General features: G+C 36.0%; 1 protein-coding gene across 2 annotated transcripts in view; it reads right to left on the bottom strand.

The window, feature by feature from the left end:
• The window catches only part of Tll1 (tolloid like 1), a 243,559-nt gene that overhangs the window by 66,457 nt on the left and 157,465 nt on the right, over positions 1-19,637 (bottom strand). For both annotated transcript variants that reach the window (XM_045137374.1, XM_004657159.2), the window contains 2 exons: positions 18,292-18,416; positions 2,929-3,044 (listed from right to left, as the gene is read on the bottom strand). In XM_045137374.1, the coding sequence (XP_044993309.1) occupies positions 2,929-3,044; positions 18,292-18,416 (241 nt within the window). The remainder of the gene's footprint in view (positions 1-2,928; positions 3,045-18,291; positions 18,417-19,637) is intronic.

The raw sequence follows: 19,637 nt of genomic DNA, 5'->3' as shown, positions 1-19,637 counted from the left end.
TTGGCAATGCTATTACTAGGTTTCAAATTTATAAGATTCTTGAGGATAAAGACTATTTTATATGTAAAAATACATTTAATGGAATAAAAAGTTATCTATATAGAAACTGATCATTTTCTATACTGTCTTTGACAATGTAATCATTATATTGTGAATTAACCCTACATGTGTAATGCATAGATGGGTGACTGAAAATTAACATACACAAAATGAAAATAGTTAAGGGATAGTTTTGAAATGTGTTACACAGAAAATACACTATTTCAACTCTTTGAGACATAAGAATATGCTTTTGATGAAAGGTTAGTTGGTTCTAAGAGACAGACAAATCAATACTATGTTGCTCTTTCAGTTCAACACAACTATATGTGGAGCTGCATGCCCCTCAGGAAGTTTCAACCTAGCAAGACATACATGTGTACTGACAATCTTATTTTTTTAATTATTTTTTTTTTATACAACACCGGGTTTATCATTTTAGCCATTGTAAGTGTGGAATTCTGTAGTATTAAATTTATCCACATCTTTGTACCTAAAGGACTTTATTTTCAAAAGAAGATTTATTCCCATAATATATTATTTTGAAAAGAAATATTTTTCCCATAATATAGAAAATAAACCTGTTCTATTTTGTATTTATCCATCTCCAAATTTGTCCATAGTACAAGAAGTTAAAAAGTGAACATTTTGATGCTCATAATGTTTAACCTATAACATTTTTAATCAAATCGTAAACATTTTCTCAAATCAGTGTTTTATTATTCAAATTGTATTATATTTCATACTTTTCATTGTCATAAGCAATGACCTTTGCATACACTCCGATAATAGATTGAGGAAAAATTCTTGTCTTAAAGTGCAGATACATTTTAACTATGTGATACACATTACCAATATCCTCCAAAGGATTATTTGAATTCTATGCCCTACAGTTTAGACCCTTTTAATAACTTGATATTGTTGTTCTATTTCATCTATGCTAGTTTGAAAGTTACATTGCCTTTAATCATTGTTGATTTCTATAGGATTTCTATCTTAAGGAGTGAGTAGGCCTGCGGAGATATCCCAGTGTTAAAAACACTTGCTTGGCAAAGCCTCCCAGTGGGTTCTATACCCATTACCCACCTATAGCAAGATGCACAAGATGGTGCTTTCGCTTGGAGTTTATTTGCATTTTCCAGAGGCCCTGATTTTCCCAAGTTTAATCTCTCTTTCTCTCTGCTCACAAATAAGTAAATTATTTTAAAAAGGGATAACAATTTCTGTATATTAAATGGTACCTAGAACATTGAAACCTCCATAAACAAAATAATAAAGCTCAATTTTAAACATCCTCTCAAGATTAATGTCATTTAAAATTTGCTTTTGAATAGTTTGTCAAGTTGTATGAATGAGCACACACACATCTAAAATATACACAATATAAAAATAAGGATAAAAATAAAGAAAACAAAGATTAGAATTTCAAATAACTTTTTCTCTAATATTAAGAAAATATCTTCTAGTTTGATCAAGGTTTACTGGGCAAAGTAGAAACATTAATAAAATTGCTTCTTAAATTGATATACACAGGTAATGGTTATACACTCATTAAATGTAGATACACCAATATACACAAACACATCCCAGCACCTATCTTGGTAATTTTAGTAGTATCTTTGTGTTCATAGTCACAAGGGAGTTTAGGACATATATCTTCTTTCTTACACTGTGCATATGAGGATCATTAGCAATGTTTTCTATCCAGATGGGAAAGATATTTTCTTTATTTGTCCTCTGGAAATAATGCTGGGTACTTGTCACCAATGAAACCATTTAAACCTGAGTGTTCTTTATTGGGAAAAAAAAAAAAAAAACACTAATAACAGTTCGCTATAAGCCATTAAACAGTTAACTAATAATCCAATTTCCTTAATGGTTGGAGAAATAATTGTCAGTCTTTAAGTTATATCACAATTTTCAAAACATTCCTTCATTCTAATTTTGTTAGCATAAGCATCTATATTTATAATAATCTCTTTGACAAAATGTTAACCACTCTGTTTCCTCCTTTATCCTTTCTCTTTCTTGACCATTTTCATTTTCTCATTTTAAAAAATAAATTACTATTTGTAGCCTATGTATACTTCCTACCAATTTATTCTTGTATCATTTCTTAGTTACTTCTTTAAATGTATCTCATTTTATGTTATTGCCTTTTGTCTAGTCTCTTTCTGTGACTATCAAGATGATTTCATTTCCTAATAAAAACATGTATATTCTTCCACATTAGGTTTATAGAGATACATTTTATGGTTTGATATGTAGAACTGTTGATAAATCATACTTGATAAAGGGTTCTAATTTTGCTTATATTTTTTTCTCTGCTAAATTGATCATTTATGAAATATACCTTTAATTTTAAAATGTGGATTATCTTGTTGCTTTCCAGATTTTAAGTTAATTTTATTGTCTCTGATAATGTAATTCATATATTTTCAATCCTTCTGTAGCAATTAAAATATGAAATTAAAGGTTTAAAAACTCCAAATTTGACTCATGTCCATTCTTAATTTTCTGAATATTTAATGAATAAAAGAAGAATAAAATCCAGGCCTGATTTTGTAGAACTGTAACTCTAGCTATTTGTGAGGCTGAGGCAAGATGATTACAAGTTTAAGAACAACCTGGGTACAATAAGTCTAATAGCAAATTAAAAAGATCCTACTTCACAATAAGAACTAAACAGGACTCAGAGATGATGCATAGTGGTAGAGTGATTGTTTATCATGTGTAAAGACCTAGGTTCAATCCTCAGTACAAGAAAGTACAACAAAAATAATTAATATTAGTTATAAATGAATATATGAAAGATAAAAGTATACTTGAAAGTGATGAAGCTTCTAGCTTCAGTGAGAATCAACAAGAAGGACTGGTGGTTTGAATTACCTTCTCTCCAGGTGTCACAGACACTCTCCAGATGCAGTGTGTGTAGGAAGGGTAGCCATTTGGGAATCCTGGGGAGGAAAGATTACCATTGGAGTCCTGTAGTGTTTCTCCACATGCTGAAGGAAAGAGACATAAAATGATTCATTCACATTTATGAGGACATGGAGTCATAAACAAAATGTTAGGAGCATGAATTTGTATTTTACAAAATACATTTTTGGGGGCATATCCCATAATGACCTTCAAACTCGAGCTCTTCCTGCTTTAATCATCTAAGTCCTAGAATTTTAAGTGTGCACCACCGTGTCAATCTCAAAATAGTTTGCCTTTCTAGGTAAACTTTATATCTGTTATGAGAATTTCAGTATTCTTAATGGTATATTAACAGAGATAACAATACAACAAGATGATGCCATACTTAATATAACATTTATAAAGTTCCCCTTAACAGAGATCTTTCTTGTTTATTCACTTATAACTAGCAGCCAATTTCAAGGACACCCATGTTCAGGTTCAAACAGGCAAATACCTAGTTACACAGCATAATTATAAGAAACCTTCTGTTAGCATAATCAATGTGAATGGAATTTAAATTTAGCATTCATTAATAGTAAATTCAAGTAGAAACTTAATAGCATATTTCATATGTTATATCAAGATTAAAAATTCTTATATGATAACTATTAAGAAGGCAATAAAAATGATATCAAAAAATAATGTTTAAAGTAAAAAAAAAGAAACAGGGAGACTTCTGGTCAAGATGGCCTCCACCTAACTGTGCCACAACTCCCAGGGAAGGGGGAGCAAGGCAATAAGGGGGTCACTGGGTCTTTTAGGGGAGAGCAATCTCTAAAAGATCACCAGTGGGAAGGTGTGGAGAGGCAAAAAAGGAAATCATAAGATTCCCAGGCTCTTGGGTAACCCTACTGCCTCCCATCCCTCCTGCCCTTCCCCCCAACACAAGCAGTGGTCCTAGCCAGAGAACCAGCCTCAAGCTTCTCCTGCACAAACTGTAGGTAAAGGGACACAGGCAAGTAGTTCCACCTGGGCCTCCAGGCACAGGCACTTGTCTGGGGCCCCCTGCCCATCTGTGCATCCTCTGACCCTCTCCACTCCACACCCTCCTACCCCCCAAGTGGCTTCAGACCCTCTCTGCTTCACCCCGCCCCTTCACCATGACTTCAGGCCTGAAATAGGCCTACTCTAGAATCTACAAAGAACTCAAAAACATAAACAATATAAAGTTAAACAACCCACTCACAAAATTGGGCCAAGAACTGGAGAGGTAGTTCACAGAGAAAGAAATACAAATGGCAAACACACACTTAAGAAAATGTTCATCATACCTAATCATTGGGGAAATGCAAATTAAAACAACTATGAAATTCCACGTCGCCCCAGTAAGGATAGCAAACATCAAAATATTAAGTGAAAATAGATGCTGGCAAGGATGAGGAGAAATAGGAACCCTCATCCACTGTTGGTGGGAATGTAAGATGGTACAACCACTTTGGAAAGCAATATGGGGAATTCTAAAAAAGTTGACTATAGAGTTACCAACAGACCCAGTTATATCCTTACTGGGAATTTATCCTAAAAGCTCCATGCCTCAGTTCACAGAGATTTGCTTGATCATGTTTATAGCTATTCAATTCATAATACCCAAGAACTGAAACCAACCCAGATGCCCATCATTAGATGAATGGATAATTAAGATGTGGTATATCTAAATGAAGGAATTCTACACAGCAATAAGGAAAGACAATACAATGGAATTTGAAGAAAAAGAATAATTGGAGAAACATGCAAGAATGATATTTTCTTGGTGAACCAGAAACTAGCACAATGGTGAAGGAGATAGGCATCAAGAATAATCAACCCCCACCAAACCATATATCCAGAGACACAGAGACTCCCAAGATCTCAACAGTGAAGCAGACCTAATATGAACCCAACATGGCTCAGGGGAATTTGTGGAAGAAGGGGTGGAAATAATGTCAGAGCCACATGTTGGGTCATGATACGCGGAGACATTTCCTACCGAAAACTGAAAACTAACCCCACAATGCATGACCCATATACCCCAACAATGAGGGTCCCTATGGAGGGAGGAAGACACAGAGGAGGCTAACAATGGTACCAACTTGACTGTATCCACTGAGCACAAGAAAAAAGAAAAAAAATGAAACAATATAAACATTGTGAGAATACAAACTTTCTAGAATTTTCTAAACATGTATTACTCTTCTTATTGTTCTTATTTTGGAACTTTTTAAAAAGACAAATTGAAAATAATTATCAGTTATTAAATATAGCAAATTATCTACTACACAGCATCATGATTTAGCAATGGGCCAAAGTTTGTGGTCAGTGTCATCCTATAATAGCTCCTGTTCTTTTGCAAGAATGGTGTGCACCTTGCAAACCTAGATGGACGTACGTATTGAAGAATGGCTCCTGCATAGCAGCTAGGCATCTTTATCACCTTCACTCACCAGTCTGAGACAGCAGTCCTTTCCCTCTCAAGGAGACTGCATCCAAAGCAGACCTTACCATATTACCAAGTCATAAGTATCAGCCTGTGAACTCTTGTCTCATCAAATGCTCAATAAATTATAAATGATCCTGCGCTTCTTGTGTTAAATGAGGAAAGATAATGACTCTGAAGATATAAAACAGAGCTATAAAAATAGCCTGAGATGATACAAATATTTATTCCAAAAACCAGATATTATGTTTTACCAGCAAAGTAAATTTAAGTAGGAGTGAATAATATTTATTCTAATTAACAAGTCAGATAAGAGGAACTTTAGAACAAAGTGAAAATTCCCAAGGCCAAAACACATATTTTAGCATAGTTTTTGAATATTCTAGAAAACTTGACAAATGCCATGCTACTAGAAGCCTTAGAACTATGAACATGAATTAGTATTTTATTAACAAAAATAATGTTTTATTAAGTATGATCTGTTATGATGCTAAATAATTATTTGGAAGTTGAGTGTGCTTCTATAAAAAATCATAATTCTCAGAAGTTTAAAAACAATCTCTGATTATTCAAAACCCTTGTATTTAACAAATGATGTTTAGATCGAGTACCCTAAAGTGGAATTATGTATATATATATTTAACTCGCAGATGTATACAATCAATACTGCTTTGACTAATAGAGATACTCTTAAAAATTTATGAGTTATTACAATTCTATAACAAATATTATTGTAACTCTATAACAGTTTCTGCTAGTTGTTACAAAAGTCTAGAACACTATATTTAGGTTTTTAAGAATTATTTGTGAATTTTCTTCAATAAATATGGTTGCCCAAGACTGTATAGCCATGTGTGCTGATTCCAGCTGTTCCTTGATTTGTGATCAAATATACAAACAAAACTTGCCCAGGCATGGTGGCTCACATCTTTAATCCCAGAACTCAGATGTCTGAGACAGGGGAATTGCCTTGAGTTGAAGGGTACCAGTTGAAGGGTATTATAAAATGAGACCTTCTGAAAAAGAGAGGGGGGGGAGGGGAGAGGAATAATAAGGAAAGGATAAGAGGGAATGGAAAAGATAAAAAAAGAAATGGGGAGGAGAGGACTATATCATAAAAAGCAAAGATAAGAGGCATAATTAAATTAAAATCCTTATTTTTCTGTTGATAGCAAGACATGGGCACAAAAGACAAACTTAAGTGCTCACATAGTCACTAATTATGTAATCAAAAAAATCTTAAAAACATTGGATTCATTTGCCAACTTCAAAGTGGATATTTTGTTAACATAGACTTCATTAGGTTGTTTTGTAAGTGTTGAGTATTATACCGTGAGATATTGGTTTTGAACCTTTAATTATGAGTTACCTTTCCCTCTGGTAGAAAACTGTGAGATGAGAGAGAGAGAGAGAGAGAGAGAGAGAGAGAGAGAGGGAGAGAGAGATTTTTTCAGTAATAATGTTGGGAGGAATAAAAACATAACTATAAAGAGGTTGGGGGATGGTTATCAGTAGTGTTGAAGAATGAACCTAGGACCTTGTACAGGCTAGGAAGGCACTGTACCATTCAGTTGCATCATCAGCTCATTCATATTTTTTAAAAGAAAAATTTTATATATATTTGAGAGAGAAAGAAAGAAATGTGTGTGTGTGTGTGTGTGTGTGTGTGTGTGTGTGTGTGTGTGTGTGTACATGAGAGGGAGAGAGAGAGACAGAATGGTTTCACCAGGGCCTCAAGTTTGTAAACAAACTCTAGATGCATGTGCTACCTTGTGCATCTGGCTTTATGTGGGTATTGAGGAGTTAAACCTGGGTTCTTAGGCTTTGTATACAAACACTTTAACCACTGAGCAATCTCCTCAGGCCCTCACCTTTTATTTTATTTTATTTTATTTTATTTTATTTTATTTTATTTTATTTTATTTTATTTTATGTTTACTTTTTACCTCATTACTCAGTCTCACTCAGTTACATAGGATGGCCTTGAATTTACCCTGTAACTCATGCAAGGCTTGAATTTATAATCCTCCTGCCTCAAGTAGAATGAATTACAGGACAGTGGCAAAGGCCTTAGCAAAACAAACTGTTATGAGCAGTGTTTAATTAAAACTTAAAAATTTCTAGTTATCTCTCTATGTGTCTGTCATCTATCTAACTGTGTCGATTACCCTACTGTATCATTGTGGTTGATTTATATAAACATTTAGATTGTGTACTAAGACGTTATTATAGATTGATATCCTGCTCATAATGTGAGTTACTTTATAACAAACTTCACATCCATCTACAAACATATTTTCCTGTTAAATGTCTATAGCTTCCAACTGATATTTTCTTTTACAAATTCTGTAGAAATATATTTATGTTGTTCTTAAGATTAAAATAGGTAAATAGGCCATAAAATATGTCTAATCAACTTAAAAGTGTTTAATTTCTTTAAATAATCAATAAATCTGCAATTCCTTCAAAATTATAAACTTTGATTAAAATACTTCATGTAAAGTGATTTTCAAAACTTACTGTTTTGTAAAAAAAATTCCCTTACCATTATCTAAGTAATAATGGAGTATTAGTGAGATAAATAGCTGGAAGAATGTAAAATCCATTTCTGTAGGAATTATATAGCCTTACCTAAAACAGACTTTCAGTCAAGGCACAAATGTCAACCCACAAAAAAAACTTTGTATCTCAAGTCCAGCTGATCACTACTCTGCACATATACCTTAGTGTCTGGTAGTTTGATTCAGCTGTCCCCTATAAACTTAGGTGTTCTGAACACTATGTTTCCCAGATGATGGAGACTTTGGGAATTAACACATGTTGGAGGCAGTGTATTGCTGGGGGCAGGCTTATGGGTACTATGGCCAGTTTCCCCTTGTCGGTGTTTGGCACACTCTCCTTTTGCTATTGTCTACATGATGTTGGTCTGGAAGTGATGACCACCCTCTGGCCATGCCATCATTTTCCCCTGAGTCAGTAAGCCAAAGTAACCTTTTTTTTTTTTTTTAATCTACAAGCTGCTCTTGGTTGGATGATTTCTGCTAACAATGTGAACCTGACTGCAAGAGTGTCCTTTGTTGATTAGATTACTTCCTTAGCATGCAGTATATCCCCCCACCCCCATAAAGTCTGCTCTGTGCTATATTTTTGTATAAGTCCTGTGTTTTCTTTCTTGTATATGTAACATAAGAATAGTATTTTTTCACACATTAAAGTGGCTCATTCATTCATTTTACTGTCTTTTAGCAGCTAATTTATTTCTATTTCTGATTATAGTCTATAGAGAAGTTAAAGGAAAACCAAGGATTACAAAGACAAGATATAAAGATGAACATCAAATAGGGCATTTACCATGATATATGGTCCTGGGAGACCAGAGAATTTTTATGTAGAGGAATGGAAGAAGTGACAGCTATTAGCAGGAGGAAAAGGCCAAAAGGAAGTAACATGGTAATTTTAGAAAGAGAAGTGAAGAGTGAAAAGTAGTAGGCTGTAGGAAAACAATCTAGAGAAATGTCAGAGAGAAGAGACATGAGCAAGTTAAAGGATACAGCTTGAAACACAGGCTGAATCCAATCCAGGGACTAAGAGGAAATAAGAAAAGGCAGACAAAAGAACTGGAGTGAGAATGCCTCCAGCAGTCCTTGGGCAATTGAATTTGCTATGCTAACATCTACTGGATGCAGATGGTTGTTTGGTGAAAAAATAAGCACATCCATGAAGAAATAGAAAAAGAAGGCTGAGTGAAGTTTTTACATGTTTTCAATGTATTGAAGCCAAGAATCACATGTGCAGAGCAATTAGAGAAGAATATTCTAACTGGTATGAAAAATGTCTGGAAAATAGATTGATGATAATTTTAAAAAACAAGAAAGATTTTTATCAAATTCATTGATAAATAAAACAAGTATTAAAATCATTTACAAGCTTCTTCTGCTCTAACCCCATGCATGTTGGAACTGGCCTTCCATACCTCCATATAAATGGGCATCTATGGGCACGTTCATGCTGCATATGGACTATCTGAATATCAAAATTAAAAGCATTGTAACTTTGTGAACATGGGTTATATGTCTGTTCACGCATGAATACATACACCTGTAAAAAGAACGAGAGAGATTGTGATGTTCACAAACTACTTTGTATTTAGAAATTAATTTATTTTATGTTTTTCTTAATTTTATTATGTTATTTGGTGTCACAGTTTGCTATTTTTGTTTTTTTTTATTGTTGTTGTTTGTTTTTTAGAGGTAGGGTCTCACTCTAGCTCAGGCTGGCCTGAAATTCACGATGTAGTCTTAGGGTGGCCTTGAACTCTCAGTGATCTTCCTACCTCTGCCTCCCCAGTGCTGGGATTAAAGACATGAGCCACCACACCCGGCCACAGTCTGCATTTTAATTGTCCCCAAAAGGCCCAAATCCTCAAGGATTTAAACTTTAAGAGGTGTGGGTTCAAGAAGCATCTTCAGGTCATTGAGAGTGTGCCCTTGGACATTACCCTGGGACCCCAATCCCTTCATCCTTCCCAGGTGTGGGGTTTTCTCTTTCACACCACACACTTTGCATGCTAATCTGCCCTGACCCAAGATCAGAGGTGATGGGGCTAATCAATCTTGAAATGGAGTTCCCAATAACAACCATTTTATCTTTATAAAATGATTATTGTAGGGCTTGAGAGATGGCTTAGCAGTTAAGGTGCTTGTCTTCGAAGCCTAAAGACTCATATTCTACTCTACAGATCCCACATTAGCCAGATGCCCAAAGGTGAGGCAAACACAAGGTCACACATGCCCACAAGGTGGTGGAAGGGTCTGCAGCTTGATTTTAGTGGCTGTGGCCCTGGTGTGCCAATTCTCTATCTCTTCTCTCTATATATCTCTCTAAAATGAATGAATTAATTAAAAAATAAAAAAGTAAAAATAAATGCTTAGTATAGGCATTTGTTATAGAAACAGAAGGCTAATAGTAACAGGTGGTGGTGGCTTGATTCAGGTGATCTGAATAAACTTAGGTATTCTGAATGCTATGTTCCTAGCTAATGGCGATTTGGGAATTAATGCCTTCTGGAGGCAGTGTATTGTTGGGGACAGATGTATGGGTGTTACTGCCAGCTTCCTCTTGCCAGTATTTGGCACACTCTCTTGTTGCTGTTGTCCATCTGATGTGGGCCAGAAGATGATGTCCACCCTCTGCTCATGCCATCATTTTGCTTTGCCATCATGAAGCTTCCCCTGGAGTCTGTAAGCCAAAATAAATCCTTTTTCCCCACATGCTGCTCTTGGTGTTTTTTCTGGCAGCAATGAAAATTTGACTGCAATAGTAAAATTGGTACTAGAAGAGTGGGTTTGTTGCTGCTAGAAACCTGACTGTGTGGCTTTTAGCCTTGTGGACCTGATTTTTGTGGAAGTATTTGAAATCTTGGCCTAAGAGACACCTTGCAGTGCTGTAATTAAAGCTTGGTGGACTATTCTGGTCAGAGTTGAATGACCTGAATGCAGTAAGAATTATGGACTGTGAGGTTTGGCTTATGTGGGTGAGAAAGAGCTTTGCCTGGACTGGGCTGAAGCAATTTGTGTGAGAGGCTTGTTGTTATGCCCATGTCCCAACAAGTTGTATAGGGTGGCAGTGCACAGAAACAGGCTGGTGAGAGTAAAGGAATATAGCACAGAAAAGAAATATTTGGGCCAAAACTTCTGCCCATTAAGCTGTAATTGTTAGAGAGATTGCAACCTTTGAGATTGGGTCAGCTGAGCTGCATAGGTACAATGCGGACTCTTTGGAAGGTGCTTGAATGCTGAAGGAGGGTCCTGTTCCTCAAAGTCTGCTTTATTCCCCCCTGGGTTAACAAATTGGCAGCGACTTGGGATTATGGAGTATAACAGAAGCAGAAATGAGAGGAGAGGGTCATTGAATTTACAACTCATTTTTTTGGTTTGTTTTTGTTTTTTTAATGATCATGGAAAATGTGGAGCAGGATTTTTGCCTACATGGAGACCTGATGAAGCCATGAATATAAACTGTGGGTTGCAGTGGATACCCAGTGCAGGTGCAGGGACTACGGGATGGCTGCCAAGAAGAGCTGCCGGCACCAGATTAAGTTTTCTGGGACTGTGAGTAGCCTAGCTGGAGGATCAGAATTGGAACTCCAGAGACTTGTTGCAGGTTCAAATTTTTGGACACGGAGATTTGTCACTGGATAGAGTTATTGGACTTGAAGCTGGAGCGTTTGATGTTTGCTCTGCTTAAATCTTGCATTGGTTGAATATCTCTTTGTTATACTCAATGCCAGCTTTTGCAGTGTTAATGTTTATTCTGTGCCATTATGTTTTTGGAGGGGGTTGGGTTTTTTTGTTGGTATTATTTTTGGTTAAAAGATCATGGACTAGGGGAATGTTTGAATATCATTTGCATTGAAGCATCTCTATCGCACCTTCCAAGGCTCAGGGTCCATTCCAGAAGAGGTGGCAGGAAGAATGTAAGAGCCAAATACAGGGTAGGACTCCTTAAAACTTGCTGCTCCAGACACAAAATGGCCTGAATATCCATGACCTTACAGTGCCTGACACTACCTATAAAAGACCATCATAATAGGAGGAAAATATGATGACATTAAAATAAAAGAGAGACTGGTTGAGAAGGGAAAGGGGTACCATGTAGAGTAGAGTTGCAAAGGTGAAAGTGAGGGGGAGGGAATTATCATGGTTTACTGTATACAATTATGGAAGTTATCAATTAGTCCTTTTTTTAAACAGTGAAAAAAGCATAGGAACTTCTAAGTTGGATGAATACATTGCATTTTACATTATGTATGGTTATCAGTTTGTGGGGGCCAGGGGAGGAATGTGGTGGTTTGATTCTGATGGCTCCTATAAATATAGGTACTCTGAATGCTAGGTTCACAGCTGATGAAGATTTGGGAATTAAAGCCTCCTGGAAGCAGAGTATTATTGGGGGCGGGCTTACGGGTGTTATTGCCAGCTTCCTCCTGACAGTTCTTGGTACTCTCTCCTGCTGATGTTGTTCATCTAATGTTGACCAGGAGGTGATATCTACCCTCTGCTCATGCCATCATTTTCCCTTGCCATCATGGAGCTTCTCCTCCTGTCTGTAAGCCAAAATAAATCTTATTTTTTTTCCATAAGCTGCTTTTTGGACAGGTATTTTCTGACAGAAATTAAAATCTGACAGCAGAGCATGGCATTCTTAACTAAAGAAGAGTCAATGAAGAAAACTCAGGGGTGATATTTGGTCTAAGTGTCAAGTATTTATAAGAAAAAATAGTTACAGGAATAAATAAGAAAACAATGAGAAAAATACAAAGATTAGTAGCAATAACAAAAGAAGACTTAAGCATCTTACAAATAAGAAAGGCGGGTTGGGGAGATAACCAGTAGATACAACATCAGGAGCCACATTCTCTTCCTCAGAACCATGTGAATGCCAGGGACACATGGAGTTCAGGAGGTAGACACAGGAAAGGAGGCAGGTCAAGTACCACACTAGCTGAATTGGTGAGTCCTGGGGTCAAGCCATACACCCAACCTCAGTAAATTAGAAAGTGATCAAGGAAGATGCCCGATGTCAACCTGTGATTTCCATACATGTATGCCCCCACAAACATGTGCTCACACACATATGCATATATGCATTCACAACCATATCCACAAACATACACATGGAAAAAATAAGAAAGAAAAAAGCAATCCTAAAATTAGAAAAAAAATAGAATGCATTGAAAAGAAAATCTCAAGTAAAGAGGCTCAGGAAGAGACACAAGAAGAAAATAAATAAATCATTTATGAAGAGCAGATATGCTATAAGTCATTTGCTCTCAAAAGACTTCCCCAAGCCAAATGCCAATTATGATCGACATTTCTTATCTACATAGGGCATGAGGGATTAAAATCAGTCAAACAGCATTAGCATGTCCTTTAGGATGTCATAATGTTTGAAGGACTTGAAATCCATCAGAAGAATATAGGATGAGACTTTGGAAATGGAGTCCCTAAATCTATCTACTCCCAATATTAAACAGATCTATCCTCCTTTCTTATCCCTCCTGGGGCTCTGTGATATGACTGCAAGTGGTTTATTATATCATCACAGTAACAGGTATATAAAGAATCTTCTTCACTCCTCATATAGTCATTCATAATGAGAATTCTGTTGCCTTCTCTAAAACTAATAACAAGAGATTGCAATAGAAACAATTTTAAACTGTAAGAAATATATTCTCTTACTACCACCTTCAAATCTAATTATCCTTTTACATTTACATTTTTATAATATGCATTCATTATACAAAAATAAATTGAGTCAATTTTGGTTTCATATATCAACCTAATTTATATTTTGAGTGATTTAAAACATGATAGATCAGGTAGAATTTATCACTTATAAATCCTATTAAAATAATAATGTTGGACTGGAGAAAAGGCTCAGTGGTTAAGCGCTTGCCTATGAAGCCTAAGGACTCTGGTTTGAGGCTCAATTTCCCAAGACCCACATTAGCCAGATGCACAAGGGGATGCACGTGTCTGGAGTTTGTCTGCAGTGGCTGGAGGCCCTGGCACGCCTATTCTCTCTCTCTCTCTCTCTCTCTCTATCTGCCCCTCTTTCTCTCTCTGTCTGTTGCTCTCAATTAAATAATAATAATAATAATAATAATGTTAAATTGAAGAAATAAAATACACATAGTTTAATGTTGTACTTATAAATTTTAAAGCTATTAATGTATCACTTAAGAAGCAGTGGACTACAGGTGTGCTTTAGTTGGAAGCCTTGCCTGCATGAAGCTCTGGGTTCAGTCCTTAGTACCACATATGTACCACATGCGGCACATGCCCATAACCCCAGCATTTGGAAGGCAGAGGCAAGATGAAGATGGGAAGCTGAAAATCATCATTGGCTATACAAAAAAGAAGAAGAATATAAGGAAAAGGGGAAGGTAGAGAAGGAGGAGAAGGAAAAAGAAAAGAGAAGGAGGAGATCATATTAATAGCCTGATCATTAGAAACTTTCCTTCTGGACACAGGGCACACTTATCACAACCATACAAGCCACACACTCTTATACTTCACTAGGTCACCGTCCATTCCAACTTTAAACGCTAAGAACTTGCTCTATGAAATACAGAACAAATTGAACTTTGAACATAAAAAGGTGATTAAAAAAAGTATTCAAATACTTTTTATTGGTTCTATTCACCAGCAAGCTTTAAACTAAATGGTAAAAATGAAGAAAACTCTAAGGAAATGTGTCATTTAAAATGTTTCTTTAAAGCCAGGCATGGTGGCACACACCTTTAATGCCAGCACTTGGAAGGCAGAGGTAGGTGGATCTCCATGAGTTTGAGGCCACTCTGAGACTACATAGTGAATTCCAGGTTAGTCTGGACTAGAACAAGAGCATTCCTCACAAAAACAAACAAACAAATAAAGATCCTCGCAGATCCTAAGGAAAGAACCACCCCATCATGCCTCAAAAGGGCCCCAGCTGAAACTAAGAATAATTGAAGAAACAAGCAAAGGTGCTGTTTTCTTGGTGAACCTGGTACCAGCACAAGGGTGAAGGAGATCAACACAGAGAACAATTAACTCCTACCAAATCAGATATCCAGAGTCACAGAGGCTCCCAAGACCTCATCACTGAATCAGACCTAAAATGAACCCAACATGGCTCAGGGAAATTTTGCAGAATAGGGATGGAAAGAATGTCAGAGCCACAGGTTGGGTCATGATACGCAGAGACATTTCACCTAATCATAACGGTGGGCTAACTCCACAATACATGACCCATATACCTTAGCAAGGAGGGGCCAGGGGAAGAGGGTAGGACAGGGAAGAGGCTAATAATGGTACCAACTTGACTGTATTCACTTAGTAAAAAACTAATTAATAATAATAATAATAAATAAATGTGTCTTTAAGCCCGGCATGGTGGCACATGCCTTTAATACAAGCATTCAAGGGGCAGAGGTAGGAGGATTGGTGTGAGTTTGAGGCTACTCTGAGACTACATTGTGAATTCCAGGTCAGCCTGGACTAAAGTGAGACCCTAGCTCAAAATAAATAAATAAATAAATGTGTCTTTAATTCTCCTTAATTCTATGTAATTCAAACAATGTAATACAGCAACTTGCTTTTTATACTTTAGACATACAGAATATCTGTCTCATGGATTAAGTGCTTTCAAGAATGTGTTGATTGAGCTAAACAATGTACATAATAATTATGTCCCAGCTATTGATTTGATTTTACTGTTGTCTCAAGTGGAAGCCACCTATCTAATAATTGCCCTATTAATAACAAATATGCAAGAATAATAAGCTGACAATTACTGTTGAAATATTATTTTTTAATTTCTAGAGACCTTACTATAATTCTATGTTCAAGTTCATCTCCAATGTGTTTTCTTTTTTTAACATTTTATTTATTTATTTATTTGAGAGAGGAGAAGGCAGATAGGGAGAGAGAGAATGGGTGTCTCTGGGCTACTATTTACTGCAAACAAAACTCCAGGTGCATGTGACACCTTGGGAATCTGGCTTATGTCGGTATACTGGGGAATCAAACCTGGGTCCTTAGATTTTGCAGGCAAACACCTTAACAGCTGAGCCATCTCTCCATACCTCCAATGTGCTTTCCAAGTATTACATATACATGTATACCATTTAGTCACAATCAAAACTGTATCATGTGTGCAGTCTCCATTTAGCCGCTATAAACAATGTAACAAAAAACAATATCTCTGAAGTCTCAGGAAGCTAGTCAGGCTTACCCATGTTTTTGAAAAAGTGCTGTCACAGTCTTATAAGCCCTGTATAGAAGGCCATGGCAACAAAAAGGAAAGTAATGTCACTCATGCAGATGTATTTTACATGTGTGCAAGATGCAACTTCTTAGTGGTGGCATGGAGATTCAATCAGGGGCTTATATATTCTAGGCAAACACTCTACCATTGACCTATATTCGCCACCCTCTTTCTATATTTGATCTTCATTTTGAGACAAGATCTGACTAAGTTTCCCTGGCTCACATCAAATTAAGTCTGTCCTAGGCAGAACTTGAACTTTCAATTCTCCTGTCTTCAACTCCTGAGTAGCTGGCATTTTAGACCTGTGCCACCAGCTTAGCAAACACTTTAAAGGAAATTTATTCAAATATGAATTCAATGTAAGTATCCGCATGTCAACACATTAATAGACATTAAGAAGAAGGATTGTTCAGAGTTTTGAAAATTTGGACAGCTAGACAAACAGAGATATATATTTGTTTAAAAAAGAAAACCTTCTCGGTTAATTTCAATATTGAAGCATTACAATGCAAAAGGTGGTAAATGCAGGTTTAAATGTCAAATATCTCAGGCTTGCAAATATGTGCCTAAATCATAAGAACCCTATTACAAGAAAATTGTAAAACAAAAAAATTCTTAAGGTGTTCCTTTGAAAATTAGGTGTTAATGGTGGTGAATACTTTTCTCTTAGATAATAAGTTGGTTTGAATCAACAAACTAATGCTGTCACCCATACCAAATCATGAATTTCATAGCTGTGTCCTGTTACTGTAGGGCGAATTCACATTCTTCTTGCTTGCACTTTTAATCTATTCAGTAGCCTAAACTCTATACCATTGGGCAGGAGAGATTGCTTAGTGGTGAAGGTCCTTGCCTACAAAACCAAAGGACCCAGGTTCAATTCCCTGGGACCCAGGTAAGCCAAATGCATGAAGAAGTACACATGTCTGGGAATTGTTTGCAGTGGCTAGAGGCCCTTGCATGTCCATTATTTCTCTCTATCTGCCCCCCTCTCTGTCCCTCAAATAAATAAATAAAAATATGTAAGATCTATGCCATAGGTTGGTGGACACTTTTTTTTTTTTTTGCAAATAAATTAGCTAATCTTCCCCTTTAACTTAGTGAAAACATTTCCTTGTCTAATGCCAGAGGTCAATTTAAAATATGAGTCCCCTAATAATTCAATATGTAATGATATTTTGAATAATTATCAATATAAAATATATGGTTTAATATACCCATCATACCCTCAAGTTTTCCACAAGATTCATTGCTACAACTGCCAACTGAAATGTGTCTAATAATATTACCATCTATAAGTTTAATGATCAGCCTAGAATTTCCAAGTGGACACTCAACAAGTTATTATTATAGAAAATATGGTCCCTATGGTCTAAAAAGTTAAGGAAACCTCCATTAAACAAAGTTAAACATGCTTCTTGAACAAATCTCAAAGTTTAGGAATCTGATATAACAGTAGATATGTGGAGTCAAAGCATTTCCAATTTGGAATATAGAATTTCTTTTCTTTCTTGGAACACTCAAAGAACAAAGGATTAGAACATTCAAATGAAGATCTTTCATTAATCATTTCACCCAACTATATTTAGAAGTTCACTAGCAACATAGACATAATTTGTTTTGTCAACATCTTTGTAAATGAATGCAAATAAAATTTGCATTTATTTATCATTGATGATGGTCTTTATAAGCAAAGATCATTTTGAACCTTATTAGGAAAGGTGGTTCTTTTGAGTTTGTCAAGGAAACAGCATTTGATTACAAAATCATCTAACAACTTGACAATGATCAATTGCTCTATTTGGCTCTTTGCTCATTAATTTAAAAGAAATAAAACATAGCAGTCCAATGCTTAAAATTTGATTTATCACAACTTGTTTTACTTGTAGCAATGAATACTCCAGAGTTCTCTTCTGCTATTTTTTTATGACTGCTGAATTTGAACTGAAAATGTATGTCATTTGTGAGCAGAGAAAAAGACATGACTGGGTAAACCCTGGCTGGTGTGTATGGAAAAGCACAAAGAAGTGTAGTGATGGCCCTATGTTGCAGTGCAATACCTGGACATCTATACAGCTTTCTTGCCTGTGCAATATCGCCTTTGCTTAACCGGGTTCGCTGACCAATTGCAGGACGAATGCCATTATCATCTCGTGAGGGGAGAATGGTATCCAGAAACATCCCCCTGAAAAAAAAAAAGAACAGAAGCAAACTGCACTTAAGTCACCAAATAAAAGTCACATAGTCCTAACAAACATAAGGTCATTTGTCTTCAAACTCAAGTTGATTGTGAGGATGGACCAATGTGAGCTGAAAGCAGTATGTGAGGCTTTCAACATGTTTTTAACAGATAAGAAAGACAAATGTGTTTAAATGTGTGCACCTCCAGTAAAATCAATGGTGACATCTGCTTTTTCTTAGACATGTGCAACATATGGTTTTAAAAATATAGAATATTTTTGGTTGGAAAGATGGGTCACTGGTTAAGGTGCTTGCCTGCAAAGCCTAACTAGCCAAGTTTGATTCTCCAGTACCCACATAAAGCCAGGACCACAAAGTGTCAAATGCATCTGGGGTTCCTTGTCAGTGGCTAGAGACCATGGCATGCCTATTCTCTCTGTCTGTCTCTCTTCAATCTCTCTCTCCCTCTCTGCCTGAAAATAAATAAATAAATAAATAAATAAATAAATAAATAAATATATACATATATTTTTATTTATATTTATATTTATAAATATATTTATAAAGTATATAGACTACTTAACAGTGCTTCCCACTGGCTCTTTGTTTTGTTTTCTCATCAGGTCCAAAACTCTGTTCCACTATCTGGTTGTGAAAAAATTGCAACTTGTGAAGAAAATTAACAGCCTACATAATAATAAATGATTTTGTGTGTAGTAAGAGCCAAAAGATAGAATATCATTGTTAATTAAATTCAACACAACCATTCCTAGACATCTAAGTATTATTACAACATAGGTTAAAAAGAAAACAGGAGGGCTGGAGAGATGGCTTAGTGGTTAAGCGCTTGCCTGTGAAGCCTAAGGACCCCGGTTCGAGGCTCGGTTCCCCAGGTCCCACTTTAGCCAGATGCACAAGGGGGCGCACGCGTCTGGAGTTCGTTTGCAGTGGCTGGAAGCCCTGGCGCGCCCATTCTCTCTCTCGCCCTCTATCTGTCTTTCTCTCTGTGTCTGTCGCTCTCAAATAAATAAATAAAATATGAACAAAAAATATTTAAAAAAAAAGAAAACAGGAATAAACAGAATGGCATGTTTATTTGTAACAATATAAATTAAAATGTATCTATATTTGTATGTATAGTTATGAATACATGTATTAACTTTTCATGATAATAGAAGACTAATCATTGCTGTAACAAAAATATGCTACAGATACAGTTGATTAG

This window comes from Jaculus jaculus, chromosome 1 (assembly GCF_020740685.1).
Source record: "Jaculus jaculus isolate mJacJac1 chromosome 1, mJacJac1.mat.Y.cur, whole genome shotgun sequence".
NCBI lineage: Eukaryota > Metazoa > Chordata > Mammalia > Rodentia > Dipodidae > Jaculus > Jaculus jaculus.
Note: the sequence above shows the minus strand (reverse complement) of the source record. Positions and strands in the feature narration are given on the sequence as shown.